At 48.8% G+C, this 22,363-nt stretch overlaps 11 protein-coding genes across 11 annotated transcripts; 8 read left to right on the top strand and 3 right to left on the bottom strand.

The window, feature by feature from the left end:
• The first annotated feature begins 1,592 nt into the window (after positions 1–1,592).
• EURHEDRAFT_474936 (protein-S-isoprenylcysteine carboxyl O-methyltransferase) lies at positions 1,593–2,999 on the top strand. Its single transcript, XM_040785394.1, has 2 exons — positions 1,593–2,591; positions 2,649–2,999. The coding sequence occupies exons 1-2, from the start codon at positions 1,787–1,789 to the stop codon at positions 2,732–2,734; spliced, it is 891 nt and encodes a 296-aa protein (XP_040641082.1). The 5' UTR covers positions 1,593–1,786; the 3' UTR covers positions 2,735–2,999.
• Positions 3,000–3,811: 812 nt separating this feature from the next.
• On the bottom strand, positions 3,812–6,049 carry pex8 (putative peroxisomal membrane protein Pex17; the record flags this gene model as incomplete). The annotated part of the gene is made up of 4 exons (XM_040783955.1): positions 3,812–4,360; positions 4,411–4,859; positions 4,912–5,909; positions 5,976–6,049. 4 exons carry the CDS (start codon positions 6,047–6,049, stop codon positions 3,812–3,814), a joined length of 2,070 nt encoding a protein of 689 aa, XP_040641081.1.
• A 287-nt stretch (positions 6,050–6,336) lies between these two features.
• On the top strand, positions 6,337–6,803 carry EURHEDRAFT_451515 (uncharacterized protein; the record flags this gene model as incomplete). The annotated part of the gene is made up of 2 exons (XM_040783958.1): positions 6,337–6,626; positions 6,683–6,803. The coding sequence occupies 2 exons, from the start codon at positions 6,337–6,339 to the stop codon at positions 6,801–6,803; spliced, it is 411 nt and encodes a 136-aa protein (XP_040641080.1).
• A 269-nt stretch (positions 6,804–7,072) lies between these two features.
• Positions 7,073–9,023, bottom strand: EURHEDRAFT_451757 (polyadenylation factor subunit 2; the record flags this gene model as incomplete). The annotated part of the gene is made up of 4 exons (XM_040783974.1): positions 7,073–8,449; positions 8,503–8,703; positions 8,765–8,880; positions 8,933–9,023. 4 exons carry the CDS (start codon positions 9,021–9,023, stop codon positions 7,073–7,075), a joined length of 1,785 nt encoding a protein of 594 aa, XP_040641079.1.
• Positions 9,024–9,289: 266 nt separating this feature from the next.
• On the top strand, positions 9,290–11,681 carry EURHEDRAFT_410454 (putative diacylglycerol O-acyltransferase (DgaT)). Its single transcript, XM_040781359.1, has 4 exons — positions 9,290–9,990; positions 10,043–10,083; positions 10,138–11,140; positions 11,193–11,681. Exons 1-4 carry the CDS (start codon positions 9,711–9,713, stop codon positions 11,390–11,392), a joined length of 1,524 nt encoding a protein of 507 aa, XP_040641078.1. The 5' UTR covers positions 9,290–9,710; the 3' UTR covers positions 11,393–11,681.
• Positions 11,682–12,878: 1,197 nt separating this feature from the next.
• Positions 12,879–13,470, top strand: EURHEDRAFT_375965 (MAPEG family protein; the record flags this gene model as incomplete). The annotated part of the gene is made up of 3 exons (XM_040778798.1): positions 12,879–12,910; positions 12,992–13,127; positions 13,183–13,470. The coding sequence occupies 3 exons, from the start codon at positions 12,879–12,881 to the stop codon at positions 13,468–13,470; spliced, it is 456 nt and encodes a 151-aa protein (XP_040641077.1).
• A 273-nt stretch (positions 13,471–13,743) lies between these two features.
• pyrG (orotidine-5'-phosphate decarboxylase pyrG) lies at positions 13,744–14,665 on the top strand (the record flags this gene model as incomplete). The annotated part of the gene is made up of 2 exons (XM_040783965.1): positions 13,744–13,900; positions 13,989–14,665. The coding sequence occupies 2 exons, from the start codon at positions 13,744–13,746 to the stop codon at positions 14,663–14,665; spliced, it is 834 nt and encodes a 277-aa protein (XP_040641076.1).
• A 509-nt stretch (positions 14,666–15,174) lies between these two features.
• On the top strand, positions 15,175–17,155 carry EURHEDRAFT_474921 (allantoate permease family MFS transporter). Its single transcript, XM_040785393.1, has 7 exons — positions 15,175–15,431; positions 15,495–15,590; positions 15,639–15,789; positions 15,837–16,311; positions 16,367–16,715; positions 16,770–16,950; positions 17,004–17,155. The coding sequence occupies exons 1-7, from the start codon at positions 15,206–15,208 to the stop codon at positions 17,053–17,055; spliced, it is 1,530 nt and encodes a 509-aa protein (XP_040641075.1). The 5' UTR covers positions 15,175–15,205; the 3' UTR covers positions 17,056–17,155.
• A 40-nt stretch (positions 17,156–17,195) lies between these two features.
• Positions 17,196–17,739, top strand: EURHEDRAFT_384912 (uncharacterized protein; the record flags this gene model as incomplete). The annotated part of the gene is made up of 2 exons (XM_040779634.1): positions 17,196–17,305; positions 17,366–17,739. 2 exons carry the CDS (start codon positions 17,196–17,198, stop codon positions 17,670–17,672), a joined length of 417 nt encoding a protein of 138 aa, XP_040641074.1. The 3' UTR covers positions 17,673–17,739.
• Positions 17,740–18,951: 1,212 nt separating this feature from the next.
• EURHEDRAFT_410451 (uncharacterized protein) lies at positions 18,952–20,475 on the top strand. The gene has a single exon (XM_040781358.1). It carries the CDS (start codon positions 19,343–19,345, stop codon positions 20,252–20,254), a length of 912 nt encoding a protein of 303 aa, XP_040641073.1. The 5' UTR covers positions 18,952–19,342; the 3' UTR covers positions 20,255–20,475.
• On the bottom strand, positions 20,430–21,372 carry EURHEDRAFT_410450 (snoRNA-binding rRNA-processing protein IMP3). The gene is made up of 3 exons (XM_040781357.1): positions 21,284–21,372; positions 20,860–21,220; positions 20,430–20,707 (listed from the first exon to the last, which is right to left on the bottom strand). Exons 1-3 carry the CDS (start codon positions 21,313–21,315, stop codon positions 20,534–20,536), a joined length of 567 nt encoding a protein of 188 aa, XP_040641072.1. The 5' UTR covers positions 21,316–21,372; the 3' UTR covers positions 20,430–20,533.
• Positions 21,373–22,363: the final 991 nt, after the last annotated feature.

Here is a 22,363-nt window from a genome sequence, read left to right as displayed (position 1 = left end):
AGTAAATACGCTGCTTTTCGCCATATGATATCAGCAAGGCATCAATCAGGCATCAGTTGGTATTGTTCGGTAAGGAACCTCTATATTCCGACACCCTCGTTTAACTGCATCATCATACCTACATAGTAGATCACCCATTATGTCGACAGTAGCGTCTACTGCAAATCCCTGTATTTAACAATATCAGCCACAGAGTCATTTGTGACTGGAGCGATTCCCAAACATGACATAAAAGGATGCACACAGCATTGCTCTAATTCCCTTTATACAGCCACCAGATAATATGGAGTTGACCATTATGTTGAAGCAAAACAGGAACAGAAATCTACTGTCCAGTTAAAGTTCTTTCGGAGCAAGTCCCCTGAAACTCTGTCTATGCGACTTGCTACAAAGCATTGACTAGGCAAAACATTGACGGCATGGCTATGGAAAAGCGGCGCTTCCGCTACATGTTACCGGATCAAATACGAAGATGGACTGCACATCATTGTTCGTTTTGCTACTCTCGGAAGGGCCATTCTTCGTACAGGCAAAACCCGGAATGAAGTCGTAACAATGAAGTACATACGCCAAAACGCTCCGATATCTGTTCCTGAAGTGCTCGATTCTGGTATTTGCTGGGCAGGCCCCTGCATTGTTATGCTGTTTCTTGAAGGACAGACTTTATCAGAACTCATCGAAGGTCGTTCTAAAGAAGGAAGGCCGGTCCTGAACACGCAAATGAGTGATTGAAGCCTGAAGTGGGCTTATCGCGAAATGGCCTATGTCATGCTGGAATTATCATCAGCAATAGACTACTTTGAATTGCTTGCTATGCAACATCTTCTCCATCTTCAGCTGCAGAAAAGATACGCTGTCCACAGTGAGGAGGACTGTTGGAGAAAGTATATTTTTCGTTGCTTATTTCTTCTTGATATCACGAAGAAACCACGCCCTGAGCATCCTCAAGGATCCTTTCGACTATAATGTGACAATTTTTGTCCTTCGAACATCATAATGAATCTCCAGACCTTCAGCATGTCGGGAGTGATTGACCGGGAGTTCATTTATACTATCTCGGCCGAGTTTACATGCGTAGGTCCTTGTTGGCTCCTGCTGAAAAGCTTAGAGGATTGAGCGGCGATCCCAACCAGTTTCTGATTCGTTATGTTTCCAGATTGCATGCTTTCCTAGGTGACTGCGAGGACAAGCTGATAGAAGAAAAATGCCCTCTCTGAACAACAGCGCCCCTCCCCATGCATGAAAGACTCCATGGAGACTGGGTTATTTTGGGTATGCCTGGCAGCAAGATACAGCTCCATGCTCGATGAGATCTATTGGATATTCATCGACCCGCGGGACATTCTCATCTCTTGAATACCGTATCGAGTTTCTGAACCAAGAGTAAAAACATGGAATGGATGAGCTTGTGAGGCTCAAAGCTCGACAATGCTCTGAGGATGAGGAGAATTTTGGTGATCATTATCCTGATCGGCTACTTGAGATATGATGTGTTCTAGAGTCAATACTGTAATGTAGACATATTGTTCCTCTTCCCGGCCATTGTTCTTCGACGATCCTTATTATTGTTCTCAATTACAATCAATAAACATACCTCCCATTGATATGATGTCAGTATAAGAGAGTAAAAATATCTCACGGCCTAAATCATTCTATTCGCGGCTAGTTGCTTTTTCGGAGATTCAGTCGCATCCTATCTTCACCTCCGCCGGTCATCAAATCTCCGCAACGTTGACTCTCCGCGACTTTTCTCAGCAACCCAAAAACAACCCCAATAAATGAAAACATGACAATAAATGCTTCTTCCAGCTCCCAGGTTCACCAGGGCCCCGAGTTCCCAACCTGGCGTCCCCCTCACCCAGCAACCTCGAGCTCAAGCTCACGATCCTCCGCATCACCAACACCATCAGCAACAACAGCACGAAAAGCGAAACCCTCACCACCCCTTGACCCGTCCAACTACCCCAATGGCGAGAAATCCCTCTCCGGAATCTCCCTCCGAGCCTTTCTCATCGGCATCACACTAGGACTTTCAACCTGTGTCACGTTCTTCTTCGCCTTTCTCCAGCCAACGCCCCTATGGCGCGTCCCCTTTTTCCTCGCCTCGCTGTCGCTCTTTCACTTCCTTGAGTTCTACGTTACCGCAGCGCATAACACGCGCTATGCATCTGTTTCCGCGTTCCTTCTCTCCAGCAACGGCTGGGCATACAACATCGCACACGGATCCGCGATGCTAGAATGTCTTATCGGATATTACTTTTTCCCCGAGAGCCGCTATTACTTTCTCAACATCGAAGACGCCTCCGGTCTTAAGATAAATTTGGTTTTGGGGTTGTTCTTAATGGTGTTGGGCCAGGTCGTACGCACTCTGGCAATGGCCCAGGCGGGAAGTAACTTCAACCACACCGTGCAGGTCGAACATCAAGAGGGGCATGTGCTGGTACGGAGCGGGGTGTATTCAATTTCGCGACACCCGAGCTACTTTGGGTTTTTCTGGTGGGGGTTGGGGACACAATTGGTGCTGGGGAATGTGGTCTGTTTTGTGGGCTATGCGCTTGTGTTATGGAGGTTCTTCTCTAGTCGGATTAAGAGTAAGTTGTCCCTGCTTGCCTTTCGATGGCTGTTGGATTGATGCTGACTGCTAATAGGAGAGGAGAAGTTCTTAATCTGTTTTTTCGGAGACGATTATGTGGATTACAAGAAGACTACTTGGGTTGGGATCCCGGGTATTTAGTGATTGATGTACATAAGAGATTCTTGAGGACAGGCTGATATAGACTCATACTAATAGCTTAATTATTTACTCTTTCCGTTAGCTTTTATCCAGAGAGATAGCTCAGAATACCCAGTCAACGAGTTCGAAAAGCCTGCTACTATCCTTATTGACGGGATCATCACTCTTGATGTTTTCAATCGCCTCCTTAAATAACCATCCTACACCCAAAGAACAAGGACCAAGAATCTACCGCAGCATAAACTTTCAAAACGAAAACACCACCCAACACACCACAAGGATCACGATTAAAAAAAAAAAAAAAACCCAAACCCCTCAACCCATCCAGCACGCTTCCTCTCACTCATCTCGACAGGAATACGCCCAAACAAAGTCCTCACGCACCCACGAAGCAAAACAGAACACCCAATCTCCTCAGTCTCCTCAGGCTCCCCCCAAGCCGGAACTTGTTCCGGGTGATACGGCACAAGAGCATTATCAATCAAAGGCAAAGCCGAATCCATGATATGTCAATGACTAATTCCCACAGAATGGCATCTGCCTTGTGTGGCCAGCGCAACATTGAACTCCAGCCTTGTCTGCTGTGAATTTCTCATTCATTAGAATACCATCAAAGTCACTAGCAATTTCAGCCTCTCCAAGGACCACATTCGTCCCATCCTTCATCTCCCTCGCATCAATCAGACTACGCTTACCCACCCACCCCCCAATCATCCCCATACGCAGACCCTTAATTCCCGGTAACTCGGCTTTTTCCGGGAGCTGTGTGAAACCTTGTGTTATTATGTTAAGAGCATAGTCGAGTGTGGGTTGGGCTTTGCAGTGATTCCATTTCAGTGCTGCAATATCGGCATAGGAAGGAATAGAAGGAATAGAAAGAAATCAAATCGCTGGGAAGTGTCCAAATCAACTTTCCTATATCAGAGGCAATGCTGCTGTAACCTAAGATCGACAATAAGGCGTTTTGACCAAACGGGCAATTCAAGTATACCTGATCCACACTATAGATATCTATACAGTAATATATAACACATAAGCCAACGCCATACGCTCGAATTAAAATATCCCAAAAGTGCATCACAGCTTATTCTCCCGCGCAATTCCTCCAATCGCACCACTCATATAAGCCCCTTCTGCCTCCGGCTGCTCAGGCTCACCGCCAAAAATCACAAGTTCACGTCCACCTCTCGTGCTCCACCACGTAACGCAGTAATGCGCACGATCAACATCCATCTCGCCGCTACTGAGTGCATCCCAGAACCGATCGATGCAGATATCCCGCAGGTTGGCGGGACGGATAACATTTAGCAGGCGCGCGGTAAGAGGGAGCCATTCTTCGAGATCCTGTACGCGCAGGAAGCAGAGGGAGTCGATTAGGGCGAGGGTTAGAGCAGCTTGTTCGGAAACGGGTGGTGATGGGGTCTGGCTCGGGTCCGCATCTAGGCCTTGTGAAGGCTGTGGGAGAATTTCGTCAGACGCTTTGAGTGCGCGGTCATATAGGACCTCGAGTAAGAAGGATGGCATAAGCGGTTGGTCGTTGGCGATGAGTGATGGTGGAGCGGTGACTTGGATGACCGTCTTGAAGGCGAGGCGGAATTGACGCGCAGAGAGATTGCGAGGGAAGACCTGTGAGTGTCAGTGTCATGCAAATGAAACACACATTCTCGGATACATACAGCAAATAGATTATCGATGTAGAACGGCAGGTGTTTGGCAGATATGGACGCATTCTTGGGTATGGCGAACACAGCAAGAGCCACACTATGCGCGGCCTCGAATATCTGAAGTAGGTGCTTGTTCGCAGCGGCAGCAAGGTATGGAACCGCAGCTGATATGAGCAGCTCCTCACTTGTCTTTGGTGACAAAACGATCGTAAATAGCTCAGCAGTGTTGAGGAAGAATAGGTCGAGGCACCGCTCAAGTGGATGTGCTGGGATCTGACCAAGCTCATTTGGCTTAATACTCCTGAGGAAATTCTCAACCAATTCAGGATACTGCGCGAGGATGTCGACGGCCGCCAACGAGACAAACATGTGCTGAGATGACGAGTTCTGGCCGATTCGGGACGAGATGAAATACAGACTCCGAAGTATATGAAGTGCTTGCATTGACAAGTATGGAGCGCCTGGCATAAACAGTTAGAAGAACAAATCTGGAATATTGAAATAGGTGCCTACTTTTATCATTTGAAAGGAAGTGATCATTGAGTACCCTCCCAAAAGCGCCACGAAGGACAATCACAACCGAATATAGACAGTTACGGAGAATCTTCCACAGCATGGGAACAGTAGTACTCAATGTCTCCGCATCTAAGAACAAGGACTCCTCAATTTGGTCAATTTCGGACAACTTGTTCTGCCGCCACTGTACCATCAGTGTGCGAGAAAAATCCGCAATGATATCCACAGATTGCGAGACGAGTCTCGGATCGCGAACATTCTCAATTGCATGCGCAATGAGACGAGACAGCGGGCCCAGTGCAGAAATAAGTGGCTTGTTCGTGATCGCAGAGACGTGGGCAAAGGTGTCAGAATGCGGAGACCACTGGAATTTCTGGCCAGGGACCTGCACAACATCGTTGTCAACAGCCCCAATAAAATACCCGCTTTCGAGTCCTTCTCGCGAATTATAGGCGATCTGTAACATCATGGGTAGCAAGCGGTCGTAGTCCAGCTTGGCCCTTTCAATGTCAGATAGCAGTTCGAAAGTGTAGTTCAAAACCATTAGAACGCAGGCGCCCTCAATGCCATTGTGCGAACCCCGCTCCTCCAAAGCAAGCTGCGCAGCTGTCACTAGGGCAGATTCCAATTTCGTCCGCAAATGCCACGGCAAGCCCTGGCGATTCTGTCCCTCGCCTCCCAGCAACACTCCTCCCAGTAACAGTACGTGTCTCCATCGGGGTGACTTCTCGTCCGCGCCGCTGACCACCGCCTTAATCCATGCTTCACGGCTCAGCTTTCTTGGACCTCCGTACTGAGTCCGATTATCTCCGTGTTCTTCGTTTTGTATAACACCGATGGTGGCCGTGTTGAACACGCTGAGGATCTTGCGACAATCGTGCAGATTCACGGGATGGTCCCATATCGCAGGGACGGTCAGTAGTTGCGATGCGAGAAGGCTGACATTTAACGGATTCCCCAACACAGACAAGAAGCCAGTGGCCCTTGGGAGCAGTCTGGTATTCTCGTATTAGCTAGCTGAGCTGAATCTCGGAGATGTCGGTCGGAGCATGTTATCTCACGTGAAAGCATCCTGGGGACTAGACGAAGTCTGAAGCGACCTCACATGAGTCGCCAACGACCGCTCTATGGCCATATTCAGAAGAGCATGGGATGACCTTGAGGAGCCGGGATTAGTATTGTCGTGGTTGAATGTCTGTCAACATCATCGTCGCCATAACCGCGGAGATGAACCCCGGATCACCTGCCGAGGCTGGCGGTGAGATGCAAACGGCACAAACAAGAGGTTTGATCTTATCGCGGCTCCAGCTTCTTGCTTTGTCAATAACGTTTCATCCCCATTAATTGCGCCAAAAAGTATGTTGAAACGTTCTTCTGCTGCCAGCCGTCCACATTGACCAAGGCGATCCTGGCCTGAGGAGAATGACCAACAACCGCGTCCCGATCAATTACGAAATCCCCTCGTTCCCGTCGCTTTATGACCCGTTCCCGACTCACAATACCTATGCCTACTATCTCTACTACACACAGGATATATGGCGATTCACACTTTATTGGACGTTCATTTTCTATGCGGCTACCCACCTCTCCGTCGCAGCTTGGGCTGTGGCTATGCAATGTCGCAGTTGGAAGACGGGGTTGATTATTCCAGTCATATACGCGGTGATTGGGGGGTTGCAGGCGCTTATGGCCGGGAGTATCGTTGGCTTAGTGTGAGTTCTCACTCCCTGGCAGGATTTCACGAGGATCGAGAGGCTAATTGAACCAGTCTCGGAGCAGTCTATGAATCTGGAAATTTCCGAATGTCAACATGGCTTCCTATGATATGGGGTGGCGTCAATGTGATGGTTTTGATACTGTCTAGCTTTCCGATGCAGGGTGGACTGTGACATAGAATGAAAGGATTGAATCGTTCATTTCTAGTTCCCCGAAGTGGATAGAGAGATAAACTTATACCTTAGCTTCGCAACCGGAACAAGACGAACGGATTCAACACGCCGAAACGCCATCAAGGTATCACATTGAGGTACATGCAAGAAGGATGTCACGATCCTTTTCAACACCAGATTTATAATACACATGGTTAAATGCTACCCCCAGAAGATACACCAGTATCAAGAACGAAACCAATTACCCATCGAACGCCAAATTCTTCCAATTATCTTCCAAATCCACCATTAGCACCACCACCTAGACCAGGAAGACCTCCCGCATTTAATCCAGGCATCGCAGGAAAGCCTTGCGTGGGAAGGTTTGGAGGCAAGGAAACACCCTGGGACATGAGCTGTTTCTGCAGCTCCGCAAGATCGACGTTCATACCGGGCATAGCAGGAGGCATGGAAAACCCAGGAAGCCCTGAATTCTGTTGGGGTGGCGGTTGGTTTGACATGAGAGCAGCCAGACGGCCAGGATCCATTTGAGGCATAGATGCCGTGTTAGGTTGTGGCGGAGGCTGAGGTGCACCGATGCCGGGTAGTATTCCTTGGGCAGCTACGTCGGATTGAGCGGTACCGCTCGATTGTATTCCTGGAAGAGCACCTGGTGGCTGTCTTTGGTCCACAAGGCTATCCGCCTCGTCCTGCATCTCTTGTTCTTCCTCTTCACGCATCTGTCGCTTCCCGAAACCGCGGTTCCAAGTTCCTTGGGCTTCAGCAGCCTCTTCTCCAATATGGAACCTATCCTTCATGTAACCCGTTTCTCCTGGCCGTGCTCGAGACCAAAATCGTGTAAAGTTATCTTTGGATCCAGAAGCAAGAATGTGACCAAGCGGATGCCAGTCGAGTGACCAGATTGTCGCACCATGTGCGTGTTGAATACGATGAGCCGGGTGAATTACCTGCGCCGGCGTGTTGGCCGGATCAGGACTGTCGTACGGGGAGATCGTAGGAACCTGTCCCGAGGGTAAATTGGGCTCGTCTAGCAGATAGTGGTATAACGATCCATCCTCGCTTCCTGTCGAGACGAGTGAGCTGTGAACGGGATGCCATGTCAAGGACGAAATAGGCTTCTCGTGGCCCCGGAGAATGCAAATGTCCCGCATCATGCGGAGGTCAAAGATCCTTGCGGTCTGGTCGCGCGATGAGGTAGCGAGAAGATTGCTGTTTACGCGCGAAAATCGAGTGGCCGTCACTGTGTTCTTATGGCTGTGAAGCGTAGTCAGGCACCGCGCGGTCCGAGGATCCCAGAACTTGACCTGGTGATCCTTGGACCCCGAAACCAACAGTCCCTTTGTCGGATGCCAATCGCACGACTTAACATCCCAGTTGTGACCCGTTAATGTAGTGTCGCAGGCCATGGCCGTGAAGTCCCAAATTTTCAATGTCGTATCGTCGGAGGCCGATGCGAACTTCGAATCGCTAGGAGACCACGACAGATCGCGAACCGCGTCATGATGCGCATCATCCATTGTCTCGACGTTGTTAAAATTTAGCCGCCAGTATTTGATATCGCCCCTTTGCCCACCAGAAATCAGCCAGTCCTGACTGTGAGACCACGATAGTGACGTAACTCCTGCTTGAATTTGGTCATAATGTGCCTGTTTGGAGATCAGTAACCAAGATATTCTCCAGCAATGAAGGCCGCACGTACGTCCATAACCGTTTCGAAGTTGAATGCGGTTCCGTTCCACAACATGAATTCACCAGTATGTCCACCCGTCAATAATCGTCTGCCTTCCGGCGTCCATCTCACAACCGTGATTGGTTTCTTCGACTTTCCGATCGACTGATGTAAGTGCCGTACGGGGATTGTATCTGCAGGTGAATGGACTCGTGCCATGGGAGGGAGCATCTAGGGAAGCAACCATGTCAGCCAACAATCCCCAATTCTCACGCGTAAGATGAAAACTCACATCAACAACATAGCTTGCACTTGGTCTCTCAACCTCCATTCCATGCCCTCCCTTGTACCGGGGCTTTCGGGTGCGCATCCATTGTACCAGCGACGAACCGTAATCGGTCACAAGTCCTTGAGCCCGTCAGTAACCGCGCTTGGTAATTGTATCAGAAACAGAACATACTTGGTCTTCGTGGTCCCGCGACTCCGCCATCGAATTTCCCTGGTCTCCCGAAATGCTGGGATTCGCCCCCGTGATCGTCGTAAAAAGCCATGACAGGCGCTGTAAGAAGCTTATCGAAAGATTGTTGCACGGGGAAAAGCTCACGAGGAACGCGACAAGATCGCAATCATGGCAGAAAAAGAAGGCCCGTAGTATAATCAGGCAAAAGAAGCAAATTAATATGACAATTTCAGTTTTATTCCAGCCTAAGGACTTAACCTGGTCTAGTCCTGCGGTGGTTGTCGCGGAGGAAGTGTTGGAGATGCGGCTACAACTTAACTGCTGGGCGGTCACAGGAAACTGACGTCCGCCTTGGAGCTTCATCTGTCATTAAACCTTGCCATCATACTACGGATTATTTCTAGCATTTAGTTGCCCCGAAAACTACAAAGTTCCTGTTGTTACTTATTCTCGCTAACCCCTGGTCAATTTCACGATCCGAGACCTCCATGGTTGGCCCGTCCTATTAATATATTGGCTGCTGCAGCTCCAGTATTACCACGAGCCATCATCCCATCATTCCCCCTCGTTAATCAATCGGACTCGTCATGCCGCTGAGGTACACGCCCTCTTTGCTATATCCTAAAGTCGTGTCATGAACGATTGCAACGAAGCCTGTCTAGGATTGTGATCCTGTCCGAGCGTTGTCCGCCGTGGAACTGAGGGGAAATATTGTGCTTTTGGCGTTCCTTTCCACAACGTTCTGGACACAACCATCCTTGTGGAAATTTCAAAGAAGATGGATAATCCCAGGAGACATTCGACAACCAGTGTTACGACTACTGCGACCAGCAATGGCGAGTTCTCGCTGCAGTCTAGGTCTTCGAACGCACCACGGCACAACGTTCCGTCACCTGCCGACAAAGCAGATCCAGGGATAACAAAGAGAACAACACGGAGGAGCAAGTATCGACATGTGGAGGCCTACCATTCGAAGCTACGGCACTCGAGCCTTAGCAGAGACTCGGGTGCCACCACTAGCTTCCTCGGTTTCCGCAATCTGATGGTAATTGTTTTGGGTAAGGATGGCTTCCAGAGTGGTTGTTCCCTTCAGGAGCTGACTTGGTATAGTTGCGATGAACTTTCGCTTGATCATTGAGAATTTCATGAAGGTAAGTTGCGTGTTAGCTGCACATGTGATGAGGACAAGGCTGATAAGTATTCAGTATGGTGTGCTCATTTGCATCAAATGCCATGATTACCGGAAGCAGGACGTTGTCCTTGGCTCTATCCTATTTGCTCTTGTTCCCTGCCACCTGTTCATTGCGTATGTGATTGAGCTTGTTATCGCCAGACAAGCCAAGAACACTGTAGGTCAGAGAAAGAAAGATGCATCTGCCGAAGAGAACGAGCGTGGGCAGCAGGTGTATCAAAGGACCTGGCAATTTGCCGCATTCTTCCATACGCTCAACGCGACACTATGTCTAGCTGTGACGAGCTTTGTGGTATACTTTTACATTCATCATCCGGGCATTGGAACAGCCTGTGAGGTTCACGCCATTATCGTGTGGTTGAAGAACTGCTCTTATGCCTTTACCAACCGAGACTTTCGGCAGGCGATGCTCAATCCGTCTTCAGAGTCTGCCCTGCCCGACATCTATTCTTCATGCCCGTATCCTAGAAACATTACGCTTGGAAACCTTACATACTTTTGGTTAGCTCCTACACTGGTTTACCAGCCAGTTTATCCCCGGTCGTCGCACATCCGGTGGTCTTTTGTGGCAAAACGTCTGGGGGAGTTCTTCTGCCTAGCCGTGTTCATGTGGCTTCTCTCAGCTCAGTATGCCACGCCGACATTACGGAACTCAATTGATAAGATCGCCATCATGGATATTGCATCCATTTTGGAGAGAGTCATGAAACTGTCCACCATTTCTCTGGTCATCTGGTTAGCAGGTTTCTTTGCTCTCTTCCAATCCTTGTTGAACGCATTAGCTGAAGTAATGCGGTTTGGTGACCGCGAGTTCTACACGGACTGGTGGAATAGCTCCAGTCTGGGAACCTACTGGCGGTCTTGGAACCGACCAGTGTATCTCTTCATGAAGAGACATGTGTACTCGCCGTTAGTAGGACGAGGGTGGAGTGCTTTTGCGGCGAGCACAATGGTATTTTTCATTTCCGCCGTGCTCCATGAGATGCTTGTCGGAATTCCCACTCACAACATTATTGGTATGTCTCCCTCTATTTCTAGTAAATGCGCTTTCACTCACGATGATATCAGGAGTCGCATTCTTCGGAATGATGTTTCAGCTCCCCTTAATCGCCATCACCACACCATTGGAGAAAATGCATGACCCCCTAGGTAAAGTGGTTGGCAACTGTATTTTCTGGGTGAGCTTCTGCGTTGTTGGTCAACCGCTGGGCGCCCTACTATATTTCTTCGCATGGCAGGCGAAGTATGGCAGTGTAAGCAGGGGCTAGGTTTGTGGCATTGTGGCGACTTTTTAAATGTATATATTGAGATTTTGGTGGTCTTGGTATAACCTTGTTGTAGACCTTGAGATGCGAACAGTTAATAGCTTCATTCATGCTAGTGAATTCAACCATAGGAGGGTTGATTCCGGTTAGCAAGCGGCTGCCAGCTGGTCTATCTAGCGGAAATCCTTAAGAGTTGCGCAAGGTTGTGTATACACAGACCTGAATATCATGAATCCCATATTTTGACATGTATAGAGACCCAGGGTTTCATGGAGATTTGAATCTCACGCCCGAGAATGATTGTTTGTGCTTGCTAATCATCGCTAATATGCCAAAGCCGCGTCTTCGACAACCCAAATGACACACTGGAGGAGCGCAATACCATCCTCTCAAGAGTTTATCAAAGCCTTTTCTTGCTCATGGGCAAATCTATTCCTGATATTCGTCCGAGCTGACTCCGCAGTTAACCACACTCATGAGAGCGTTCCAGTGATCTTTTTCATAGGCTTCGTTGTCATCGTTGGGCCTTCTGTGTTTCTCAAATTTTCCATCATGAAGATCCAACGACGATGCCAGCCGCTCATTAGTAATTTGATGAGTATTATTTTCAGGTATGTCCTCAAATTCAATCAATTGTTCGATGGCTGATGAAGACGAAAACAATGCCGCCCCACCGATAACATCAATTCTTCTCCCGAGAAAACAATCAAGTTGTAGCCCTGTAGACCCCACCTGTCGGCAGCCTGCCTATTGTCGAACATCCAACTAATGCTCGGGCTATAAATAGATGCATTGCAGCGATGGTTGGGAAATGTATGTAGACAGCATTGTTGGTTATCCCGCTGGCCATCTTCATTGCCTGGGGAATGGGGATGAAGGACGTCAGTTTGTATTTTGATGGGTTTGAGGCTGCGACACTGTTTGCAAGTTGTCTGTATGTCAACTTTTTAGTTTTGAATGGGAAGTCGAACTAGTTCTCTTCGACCCATAGAGATTCTTGGTTGATTGCTGATGTAAGAATCCGCGGCAGCTTCAAGGGGGTTGCGCTGATTGCGCTTTTTAACCATCTCCATCGTGGTGTACTTTTTGGACGAGGTGCAGACAGCCCAGGCATGTATAGGTATATAGCCATATTGATGTTTAATGTGCCATCTATATATAGTAGCCGAAAGAGGGGCATCAACCGAGACGCCCACCAATCAAAACAACAAACAACGTTCCTGGCAAATTTATGCTTACTGGAAATAGCCGGCCCTATTGAGTCTATACGAACACTCCTTCCATGCAATTCCATTTCTATCCGTAGAATTCACTTCTAGATGTGTCACCGGATCGGGGCGATGTTGATCCGGGTGTTCGGATACGGGTTGGAGTTCAGCCGCTGATGTCAAGTGTTGACCTTAAATAGAACTATTCCTTTCAAAGACAGACAGTTTGCTTTCTTGAATTATATCCCCAATAGAGATATACTGACTCTACACGCCACATCATGGTTGTCATCAGTGTTCCGGATAGCTACGGGTGAGTCTCCGCGCCAATCTTAATATCAACATCTACTACGTACGAAACCAACAAAGAACCAATTCTAACAATTGTTCCCAGCTCCGTCATCGCCGTTGCCCTAGGCGCGATCCCCTTCCTAGGCTTCGTCCATGGTCTCATCGTGACCAGCAGTCGCAAAGAAGCCAACGTGCCCTATCCCCACAGCTACGCGACCATTGAGCAATGCAAGTCCAACGTAAGCTATCCCTGCACTCTCTACCTAACCAAGTGCTATGCTAAGCTGTGCACAGCCCAAAGCCGAACAATTTAACTGCGCCCAGCGCGCCCACGGCAACTTCCTCGAGAACGCTCCGCAGACCATGCTCTTCACGCTTGTCGCGGGTCTCAAGTACCCCGGACTGGCTACTAGCATTGGCGCCGCATGGCTCGTGTGCCGGTCTGTGTTCCTTTATGGATATGTCTACTCGGGCAAGCCACAGGGTAAGGGACGGTTGATGGGTAGTTTCTTTTGGTTGGCGCAGGGGGCTTTGTGGGGATTGAGTGTGTTTGGGGTTGGGAAGGATTTGATTTCTTACTAGATCTACCCTGAGTAATACCACATACTCATTATGATTTTTTGTTGAATGACAAGTGTTTGTACTCTTACTTGTATAGCTGCGCCACATGTGGCTTTTCGGAGGGCGGTATATGTGGCGGTGCACGCGGGGACTGATAAGGATTTTAGATATTGTCACATTCAGTTCCACAATTATTTCACACTGGATGTTCTTCAATTGTCGAGACTGCAGAGGATCGTTATAACAGAGTGACTCGTGGTGACTGAATTGTTCAAATTGGAATACAAAACAGCAATGTCGTCCAAGTCGCAATTGACCTACAGCGCTCGCGCCAGCAACCACCCCAATGCGCTCGCAAAGCGGTTATTCCAAATCGCAGAAGCAAAAAAGACCAATGTGACTGTCTCCGCGGACGTGACAACCACCAAGGAGCTCCTGGAATTAGCCGATCGTATGTAATTTGCTCTACAAGTCACAATTTTGAGCTTAATGCCACGCGATGCAAGGCAAACCCAAACTGACCTGTTATTGATTCACAGGCCTGGGCCCTCACATCGCCGTGATAAAAACACACATCGACATTCTCTCCGATTTTAGCGAGGAAACGATTACCGGGCTCAAGACCCTTGCAGAAAAGCACAACTTCCTCATTTTCGAAGACCGCAAGTTCATCGACATCGGCAACACCGTTCAGAAGCAATACCACGGCGGCACCCTCCGCATCTCCGAATGGGCGCACATCATCAACTGTAGCATCCTCCCCGGCGAGGGTATTGTAGATGCACTCTCGCAGACCGCCTCCGCCGCGGATTTCCCCTACGGCCGCGAGCGTGGCTTGTTGATTCTGGCTGAGATGACCTCAAAGGGATCGCTGGCTACGGGTGAATATACTAAGGCATCTGTGGACCACGCGCGGAAATTCAAGGGTTTCGTGTTGGGATTTGTGTCGACGCGGTCGCTTGGGGAGGTGCCGACGGAGGGTAGTGTTGCTTCGGAGGAGGAGGATTTTGTTGTTTTTACGACGGGAGTGAATCTTGCGTCCAAGGGGGATAAACTTGGGCAGCAATATCAGACACCCGAGTCGGCGATTGGAAGGGGGGCTGATTTTATCATTGCTGGTCGAGGGATTTATGCAGCACCGGACCCGGTGGAGGCGGCGAAGCAGTATCAACAGGCCGGATGGGAGGCGTATACGGCTCGTGTCGCTGGAAATTAGTGCTAAAGTATTGAACGGGCTATTACATTTGTCCATGGCACGTCTTATCAGATTAAGATACCGGAGAATGACTAGTATATTGACAGCAGCTCAGCGGAAGCATGTCATATCAACAATCAGCGCCTTGTTTGTACACTATCCAATCCAATATCATACCGATAGGCTGAATCCATCCATTCAGCGTACTCCGAGATAACCACATAATCCTTCCTATCTCGCTTTGTTTGGTTTTCCCCGCAGTCCGTCGGCTGATAACAGCCATTCCTCGTATCGTGGACTGTCATTCGCTGACCTCCTCTTTTCTCACCAGTGCATCGTCGCTCGGTATTTCCTAGTCCAGATGTTTGAATGATGCTGTACCCCGGATATCAACGATAAGAGCGGCCAATGCGGAAGGGGGTGACATGCAATGTACTCCGTGCAGATTATGCCATATGTACATAGGGTCGCCATTAGCTAGCTGAGGGGTCTAGTTATATCTTACCCTTCTTTATTTTCTCTTTCTTTAATTCCATTTATGTCTTTCTAATTATCATAATCATGACAGACAAGAAACCACCAGCTACCGTGGACATCGAAAAAGATGTCTCTATGGAGAAACAACCGGCTCGCACCCATGATGCGGACGAGGCGTTGAACGCCTTTGAGGAGCTGCAGGGGGAGACTATTGAGCTTGACGCTGGAACGAACAAGCGGCTATTAAAGATTATCGACTGGCATTTGATGCCAATTATGTGCTTTGTCTATGGGATGAATTATCTGGACAGTATGCCTCCCTCATTTACTGTACTACATCTCCGCAGGTGATGCTAATCGGTCATTGCTATAGAAACAACATTATCCTACGCAAGTGTCATGGGCATCAAAGAAGACCTGAGTCTAGTGGGAGATCAATATCAATGGCTGGGGAGTTTGTTCTATTTCGGTATGCACCATCGACCCCTTCAATCCGAATTAGATCTGACCACTGCAGGCTACCTCGCATGGGAATACCCAACAAACCTCCTCCTTCAGCGTCTACCCCTGGGTAAATACTCAGCAGCCTGCATCCTAATCTGGGGCGCGATTCTCTGCTGCTTCGCAGCCGTGAAGAACTACCCTGGTGCCATCGCAATCCGCTTCTTGTACGTCCAAACACAATTGTTCACCTGAAAGCATACTAACCAACCAGCCTCGGTGTCTTCGAAGCAGCTGTTACTCCCGGCTTTGCACTCCTTACCTCGCAATGGTACACCAAGCAAGAACAAGCTAGTCGCGTCAACATCTGGTTTAGCTTTAATGGCTGGGGCCAGGTCCTGGGTGGGTTCGTCGCTTATGGTATCGCCATCGGCACAGAGCGTCATGGCTCCGCTATTGCGTCTTGGAAAATTGTTTTCCTGTTTACCGGCTTGTTGACCCTCGCTCTGGGGCTGATATTCCTCTGGATTGTGCCGGATAGCCAGTTGAACGCAAGGTGGTTGAAGAAGGAAGATCGGATGCTGGCTGTTGCGCGAGTGAGGGTTAACCAACAGGGTATTGGAAATAAACATTTCAAGTTCTATCAGGTGAAAGAAGCGTTGATAGACCCCATGACATGGGCGTTCTTCTTCGTTGCGCTTATTGCGGATATCCCGAACGGAGGTATCACCAACTTCTTCAACCAATTGGTACGCCCTTTCCCCTCCCCTTTCAATCAAAACCAGGCTTCACTAACGAGCACAGATCACAAGCTTTGGCTACAGCGAAGAACAATCTCTCCTCTACGGCGTCCCTGGCGGCGTCGTCGAAGTCATCGCCCTCCTCGCCAGCGGCTACACAAGCCACATCACCCAACAACGCATCCTATGCAGCACAGGCGGCCTAATATGCGCAATCATAGGCATGGTGCTTATTGTTGCGCTGCCGTTAGACAACGACGTAGGTCGGTTGATTGGGTACTACATGACGCAGGCGAGTCCAACGCCGTTTGTGGCGCTGTTGTCGTTGGTGTCGAGTAATATGGCTGGATATACGAAGAAGACAACTGTGGCGGCGCTTTATTTGATTGGGTATTGTGCGGGGAATATCATTGGTAACTTCCCTTTATCTTACCCTAGTAACAGGATGAATGCTGATAATGATAAAGGACCACAAGTCTTCCGCCCCAAAGATGCACCGCGCTACGTCCCCGCCGAAATTACAATTATTGTTTGCTGGGGCGTGTGTCTCCTGATTCTGGGCTTCATCTGGTGGTGGTATAAGAAGGAGAACAACAAGAAGGCAGGGATCAGAGCAAGGGAGGATTATGTGCGGTTGGAGAATCAGGAGTACGTTGCCCTTGTCTGCCATTTGGAGAGTGACGGTTGCTAACTAGATGCAGGTGGTTGGATTTGACTGATTGGGAGAATAGTGAGTTTGTCTATTCGTTGTAGGGCTTACTCTGGGAGTATACTATGCATGTGGTTATTGTTATGGACATAGTTAGGTAACTGGATTACCATTTACGATTAATCAAATATTGAAGTGATGATGAGTGATGCTTTGCTATAGACAGTATAATGCATATTTCCTAATGTATCCCAACCCCAACTCCAACCAGGCAAGACTCAAACACGCCCCCTCGCCTTCTTCCCCTTCCGACTCATACCCTGCCACTCGCCCTGTTCACCCTGCGACGTCGATGTAACCCTCGGCGTCGTACGAACACATAACCGGCAACGCCTGTATATACACAATACGCAGTCAACATAGAGCAACTCGTCTTGTCGACGGCGCTGCTCCAACGCCAACGCCAGAGCTACCTGCTGCGCCCATCGCTGTTCTCGCCCCTAACGGTCATGCACACTCTCTCGAAATATCGGTAATGCAGACGCTCATCTTCCGCCGGATTATAGTGATAGAACTTGTCGTTCAGGTTGCGCTCGTCGATGTGGCTCTGCCGATTCACACTCCGGCACTGGCGATATCTGCCTTCCCATATACAGCTCGCGCAGCGGAATTTGAGCAGGTGTCCATCGATCACTGGTTCTTTGAGTGGTTGTTCTTCTGAGAGAGTTGACTCAGAGATAGTATAGATAGGTTGTACCGTCTGTTTCTTCCGCTGTATCAGCAGGCCTGTGGCTTCTAGAGGCTCGTGGAGTTGCTGGTAGTGGTAGCGTAGTCAATGGGCTGGGTGATGAAAATGTTGGTAGCGCGGATGAAAGAGAAGAGAGATGGAGAGGTGGAGGAGGGGTGGGTGCGTTGGGAGGAGAGATTCTCAATGGCATCGTGGACGATGAGAGTGATGAAGGTGAGGTGGGAGTTTATGTCTGTGACTGGGTGGGTGGACATAGCGTGAGAGACTAGTAAAACAACCAATACTACTATATAGTGTCAACTATAGCACGATGGGAACGGCTGAAGGAGAGAAAAGGAGGGATGGCTGGGATTTATTTTGGGGGAGTAGGCTGTAGCAAGAGACGATAGTGGTTTGTCATCAAATGGGTCGCGAGGCAATTGAACGAAGTGCCTGGATGATTTTCTGGCTCGAGGAGGCAGATGAGTTGTGGACGAAATTCGATTGGTTCGTATACAGGATAGGTGAAATAGGGCTACCGTGGTGCGCTTGTCAGAGTGAACAGCCTGCGTAAAAGTTATTCGACATAATACTTAATATCTATGAGCAACTTATTAAGTGCTAGTTTTCTACAAGGACGGAAATTCGTGCGTCTCCTTGCAGTGGGCCCTCCGAGAAATCCCAACGAAAGCACATTAGCAGCGCAGAAAAAGGCTACTTGGTGTGGACCGTGGTTGGCGGAGGCAGTAGTAGCCCAGGAACTGGGTGACAATCGTCTTTCTGACATCCCCCATACAGGTACTCCGTGCACTCATGTTCAATTCAGAATATTCCACGGTTTCTAGTGACATTCCGGAATCAATAATCCAAGCACAGAGTCGATGCACTGATCAAGATAAGATCATAAAACAACGCTAACCCAAAGCAGCGGGTCAAGCATGGGACCAGTCACCGCTGTCGCCAGAGTGGCGGTCAGGGGAATCTACCAATAAGACTGCCTAGACACAGTCCGTGCAGCGGAAGTACCGAACCAGATCGGCAAGGTAGGAGTTTGGCAGCGGTGATTGGCCGGGGAATCGCAAGTGGAAGCGCGCGCCACTTGAAACCGGAAAGCGCCTGACGAATGCGGAATTCCGGCCCGGTGATTGGTGCCTGTCACTGCCGCCACGGGTTCTTAGCGAGGGGCACGTACAGATACTTACAGAAGGATGAGTAGGGACAGTTAATTATGGTATATGGATGGGACAGATGCGATGAAAGGTGAATGAATGGATGAAAATTAACAATAAACATTCCAGGCAGCAAACAACAGAACTGAAAGAACAAAAAGAACAAAAAATAGAACTAACAACAAGAAATTGGTCTGACCGAAGTGAAGCTAAAGACGCTAAAAACACTAAAGAATAGTCTATTCCGTCGGTGAAAAGCCTTATAAACCGCATGTCCTGCATTTCTTCACTTTCTGCATTTCTTGAGCATTTCTGCATATAATATTCTTTACAGACGTTGAGCGTCTTTTGTCTCTCTCTATAGGCACCCGTTTGCATGTGACTTGTACCTGGCGTACTCCGTACACACCTGACATCATCTTGTCTGTGTTGCACCCTTGCGTTTCGTCGTTTTCGTCCAATTCACCCTGTCACTCGTTGCCTTATTTCTCCTTTATGGCCAACTCCTTTTCTATTCATACAAAATCCCTTTCGACTCCAGAAACCACTAAAATCAACCCGGATGGTGTCATAACAACTGCTTCGAGGAAGCCTTCGTCCTCGACAGCCTCGACTATGGATCTCGGCTCGCCTACTACTCGTCACACCCCGAAAAGATCGCGCACAGCGACTTCCTCGCCTCCGTCCTCCTATAGCCATGCCTCGTCCCACCACTATCGACCAACTTCCCGGAGTACGGCTCACTCAAACCTTACCAGCCGTCGCAGTTCGCGACATTCTTCGCCCCGTCGGGTGCCTACTTCAGCATCCCTGACTCCGTCGGTACGTAGCGCGAGTCGCCGTCCGCCGGGTCAGAAGCGAGAGAGCCTTCTAGCACTACATCGGGAATCATGCCGTTTATTCCAGGTCCCAGGCCAGGAAGTCCTGTCTCCCCCGCCGGTTTCGACAAAAATGTCCGTTCAGCATATATCCTCCGCTGCGTCGTCGGATATAGGCTCGCCACCGTTGTCGCCGGGGTTATATGCGCAGTCTTCTATCTCCGATCGATCTCTAGACCATGGCCGGCCCAGTACGATATACCCGATTCCCGCAGAGCCTCCATGCAAGGAACCGTCAAATACAGTCAATACGGCCATCGACTGGACCTCCCCCTCCACCCGACGACGGGAGTACGCAAAGATCGACCGCGCCAGTCATGGTGTCCGAGGACTATGGCGTAAAGTCGCGCCGCGATGGTGCCAGTCTAGAAATGATAGGATGCCGTTCTTCGAGCCGGATAAGAACGGGAAAGCCAACTATGAGGGGAGCGTGAGGCGGTTTCGAATGGATCTCCCTGACGAGCCGGAGCTGGCTAGATCTCGTCGGGGAGGGTTTAGACTTGGGGGGAGGAGACACACGGCTGTTTAACTCCATCCGTTTCTTTTGACTTTTGATTCTATTGGCACCCCATTTTTGACAGAATGCTTGCGTTCATGATACCACGACCACCGCCACTGCACCACGCATTGATTGCAGGAGTATACGACCTGCTCTACTGTTTCGCTCTAATCACCTAATCAGATGATATTATGATACCCAGATACACACGTTATTAATAATCGTTATTAATCACGCTTATCCAACTATACAATACAAATCCTTTTATAAAAACTTCCAATCAACGCCATAGTAGATGCCAGGGTATATTTACATCAAATCGAAGTCGTCCAGATTGTCGCGGTAGCGCATGATGTTACGCTTGATCTTGCTGGAATCAACCCATGTCACGAAATCCTCCATATTCCGGGTCACCAGGAACGCAGGATCAGTGACCACCTCAGTCCCGACACGCACATGACCTTGTTCGATGAACGTAATCGCCTAATCAGTAGACCCGTTAGCACTGCACAAAAGTACCATTCCATATTAAGGGGAAGGGGAGCGGGTCAAAAAAAAAAAAAAAAAAGGAACGAGCCCCATTCAGCCAAATACCCATGAGGCAAAGATAGAGACAGGGACAGGGAAAAACATACAGCCTTAACATTCTCCACCATCCCACTCCTAACCATCAAAATCGCCAACCTCCTCCTACAAAATGCCGAAACAGTAACCTCCCTCTCAACCCTGGAGAGTCCAGCTCCCTGCTCCCGATTCTGTTTCAACACCCCCATCCGCCACAACTTCTCCAACACATCGCTTTCAATCTGTTTTCTGACAGGGTCGGCCTCGGGGTCTAGCGCGGAGAGCTTGTGCGCGAGTTGCCGCAGGGATCCGGCGAGCGCGTTATATTTGCGGTAGTCGGAAGGATCTTGGAGGTGGTAGCGGGCGCGGACGGTGTGTTCGCGGTGGTCGCTTTCGGATTTGTAGTTGTGGAAGTCGACCTTGCGAAGGAGTCTGTTGGACTTTGTTAGTTTATTCTCTTAGAAGATGATGGGGTTGGGAATGGGGGAGACGTACTTCCGCTCGTGGTGCTTGAATTGACGGACCATTTTGAGGTATTTCTTTTGGTTTATTATAATAGGATTTGGATAGCTTTTGCGAATGCGATGATGGCGGTGATAAAATTTTGGATGCTATCTTAAGGCGGTGTGGTTCTGCCTGAGGTTATACCAATTCAAACTAGTTGGTTATGCAAATTATTGATTAGTCACACACACACACACACACACACAAGTATTTATGAACTACATAAATTGGAAATACTTGACACTTTAAGTAGAAAAAATTTAAGTGAGTACTGTTACTGAGAACAGCAAAAGAATAGGGACATGCTGCTGCATTACGTGCAGGAGCAATTATATGGGTTTAAAACAAAGGAGTTCGCGGACTATGCATTAGGGCTACATAATTAGTGCGCAAAAGGAGAATTTGAACAAGGTAGATTTGGACGTATGGTAACAAGAGAAATGGCTTTTTGAGCAACAGCAGCAATATTATAGATAAGTGGTGTCAAGTTCTGATAGTGAGTAAGCAGGGGTTGTCTTTTAACTAACCCAATACGGGTTAGTGCGGTTCCCGGTACGGGCCGAGAAACACAGCATGAGAGTCTGGGAGATAATCTGATTTCGAAAACTGATCCTAGCCTGAGCAATCAGAGTACGATCCTGAATCTCTCCGGGACCACTTTAGGATCGCTCCGGTGCCGCTCCCTGGTCGCTCTGGATACGCACCACCATGCTCCAGATACGCTCGGGGCTGCTCAGGGAGCAAAAAGCGGCGTGAAGTCGGACCGAAAACGGAAAGGGCAAGTCTCGAGGTTTCCGCAGAAATGTATCAGCATAAGAGTCTATTGCATTAGATAGATCTAGTGAGTGGTAATTTTAAAGACCGATTGATGTGGACATTGTATATGGTTAGTGCTGATCTGTGACTTACTATGTCGTCAAAGCTCGCTGTTTCTTCGTTTTAAGTACTGCGGAGCGTATATTTAACTTACCAAGATTACCCATCAATCACTTGAGTTGAAAATGTATTTGTAGATTTTCTTACGTAAGTGTCCGGGGAGGGTGAGGAGCACGGGGTTGCCTTTTCTTTTTA

The sequence above is a fragment of the Aspergillus ruber genome, assembly GCF_000600275.1.
Source record: "Aspergillus ruber CBS 135680 unplaced genomic scaffold scaffold00006, whole genome shotgun sequence".
Lineage (NCBI taxonomy): Eukaryota > Fungi > Ascomycota > Eurotiomycetes > Eurotiales > Aspergillaceae > Aspergillus > Aspergillus ruber.
This window is presented reverse-complemented; position numbering and strand designations above follow the sequence as displayed.

Excerpts from the sequence above, each read along its gene's own strand:
- EURHEDRAFT_410450 (XM_040781357.1), bottom strand. The coding sequence starts at position 21,315 with ATGGTCCGTCAATTCAAGCACCACGAGCGGAA. Across the intron at positions 21,221-21,283 it reads TTCAAGCACCACGAGCGGAA|ACTCCTTCGCAAGGTCGACT; the intron begins GTACGTCTCCCC and ends AAAGTCCAACAG. Across the intron at positions 20,708-20,859 it reads TGGTGGAGAATGTTAAGGCT|GCGATTACGTTCATCGAACA; the intron begins GTATGTTTTTCC and ends TCTACTGATTAG.
- EURHEDRAFT_410451 (XM_040781358.1), top strand. The coding sequence starts at position 19,343 with ATGGCCAACTCCTTTTCTATTCATACAAAATCCCTTTCGACTCCAGAA.
- EURHEDRAFT_410454 (XM_040781359.1), top strand. The coding sequence starts at position 9,711 with ATGGATAATCCCAGGAGACATTCGACAACCAGTGTTACGACTACTGCG. Across the intron at positions 10,084-10,137 it reads TCATTGAGAATTTCATGAAG|TATGGTGTGCTCATTTGCAT; the intron begins GTAAGTTGCGTG and ends ATAAGTATTCAG. Across the intron at positions 11,141-11,192 it reads TCCCACTCACAACATTATTG|GAGTCGCATTCTTCGGAATG; the intron begins GTATGTCTCCCT and ends CGATGATATCAG.
- EURHEDRAFT_474921 (XM_040785393.1), top strand. The coding sequence starts at position 15,206 with ATGACAGACAAGAAACCACCAGCTACCGTGGACATCGAAAAAGATGTC. Across the intron at positions 15,790-15,836 it reads GCCATCGCAATCCGCTTCTT|CCTCGGTGTCTTCGAAGCAG; the intron begins GTACGTCCAAAC and ends CTAACCAACCAG. Across the intron at positions 16,951-17,003 it reads GTGCGGTTGGAGAATCAGGA|GTGGTTGGATTTGACTGATT; the intron begins GTACGTTGCCCT and ends AACTAGATGCAG.
- EURHEDRAFT_474936 (XM_040785394.1), top strand. The coding sequence starts at position 1,787 with ATGACAATAAATGCTTCTTCCAGCTCCCAGGTTCACCAGGGCCCCGAG. Across the intron at positions 2,592-2,648 it reads CTTCTCTAGTCGGATTAAGA|GAGAGGAGAAGTTCTTAATC; the intron begins GTAAGTTGTCCC and ends GACTGCTAATAG.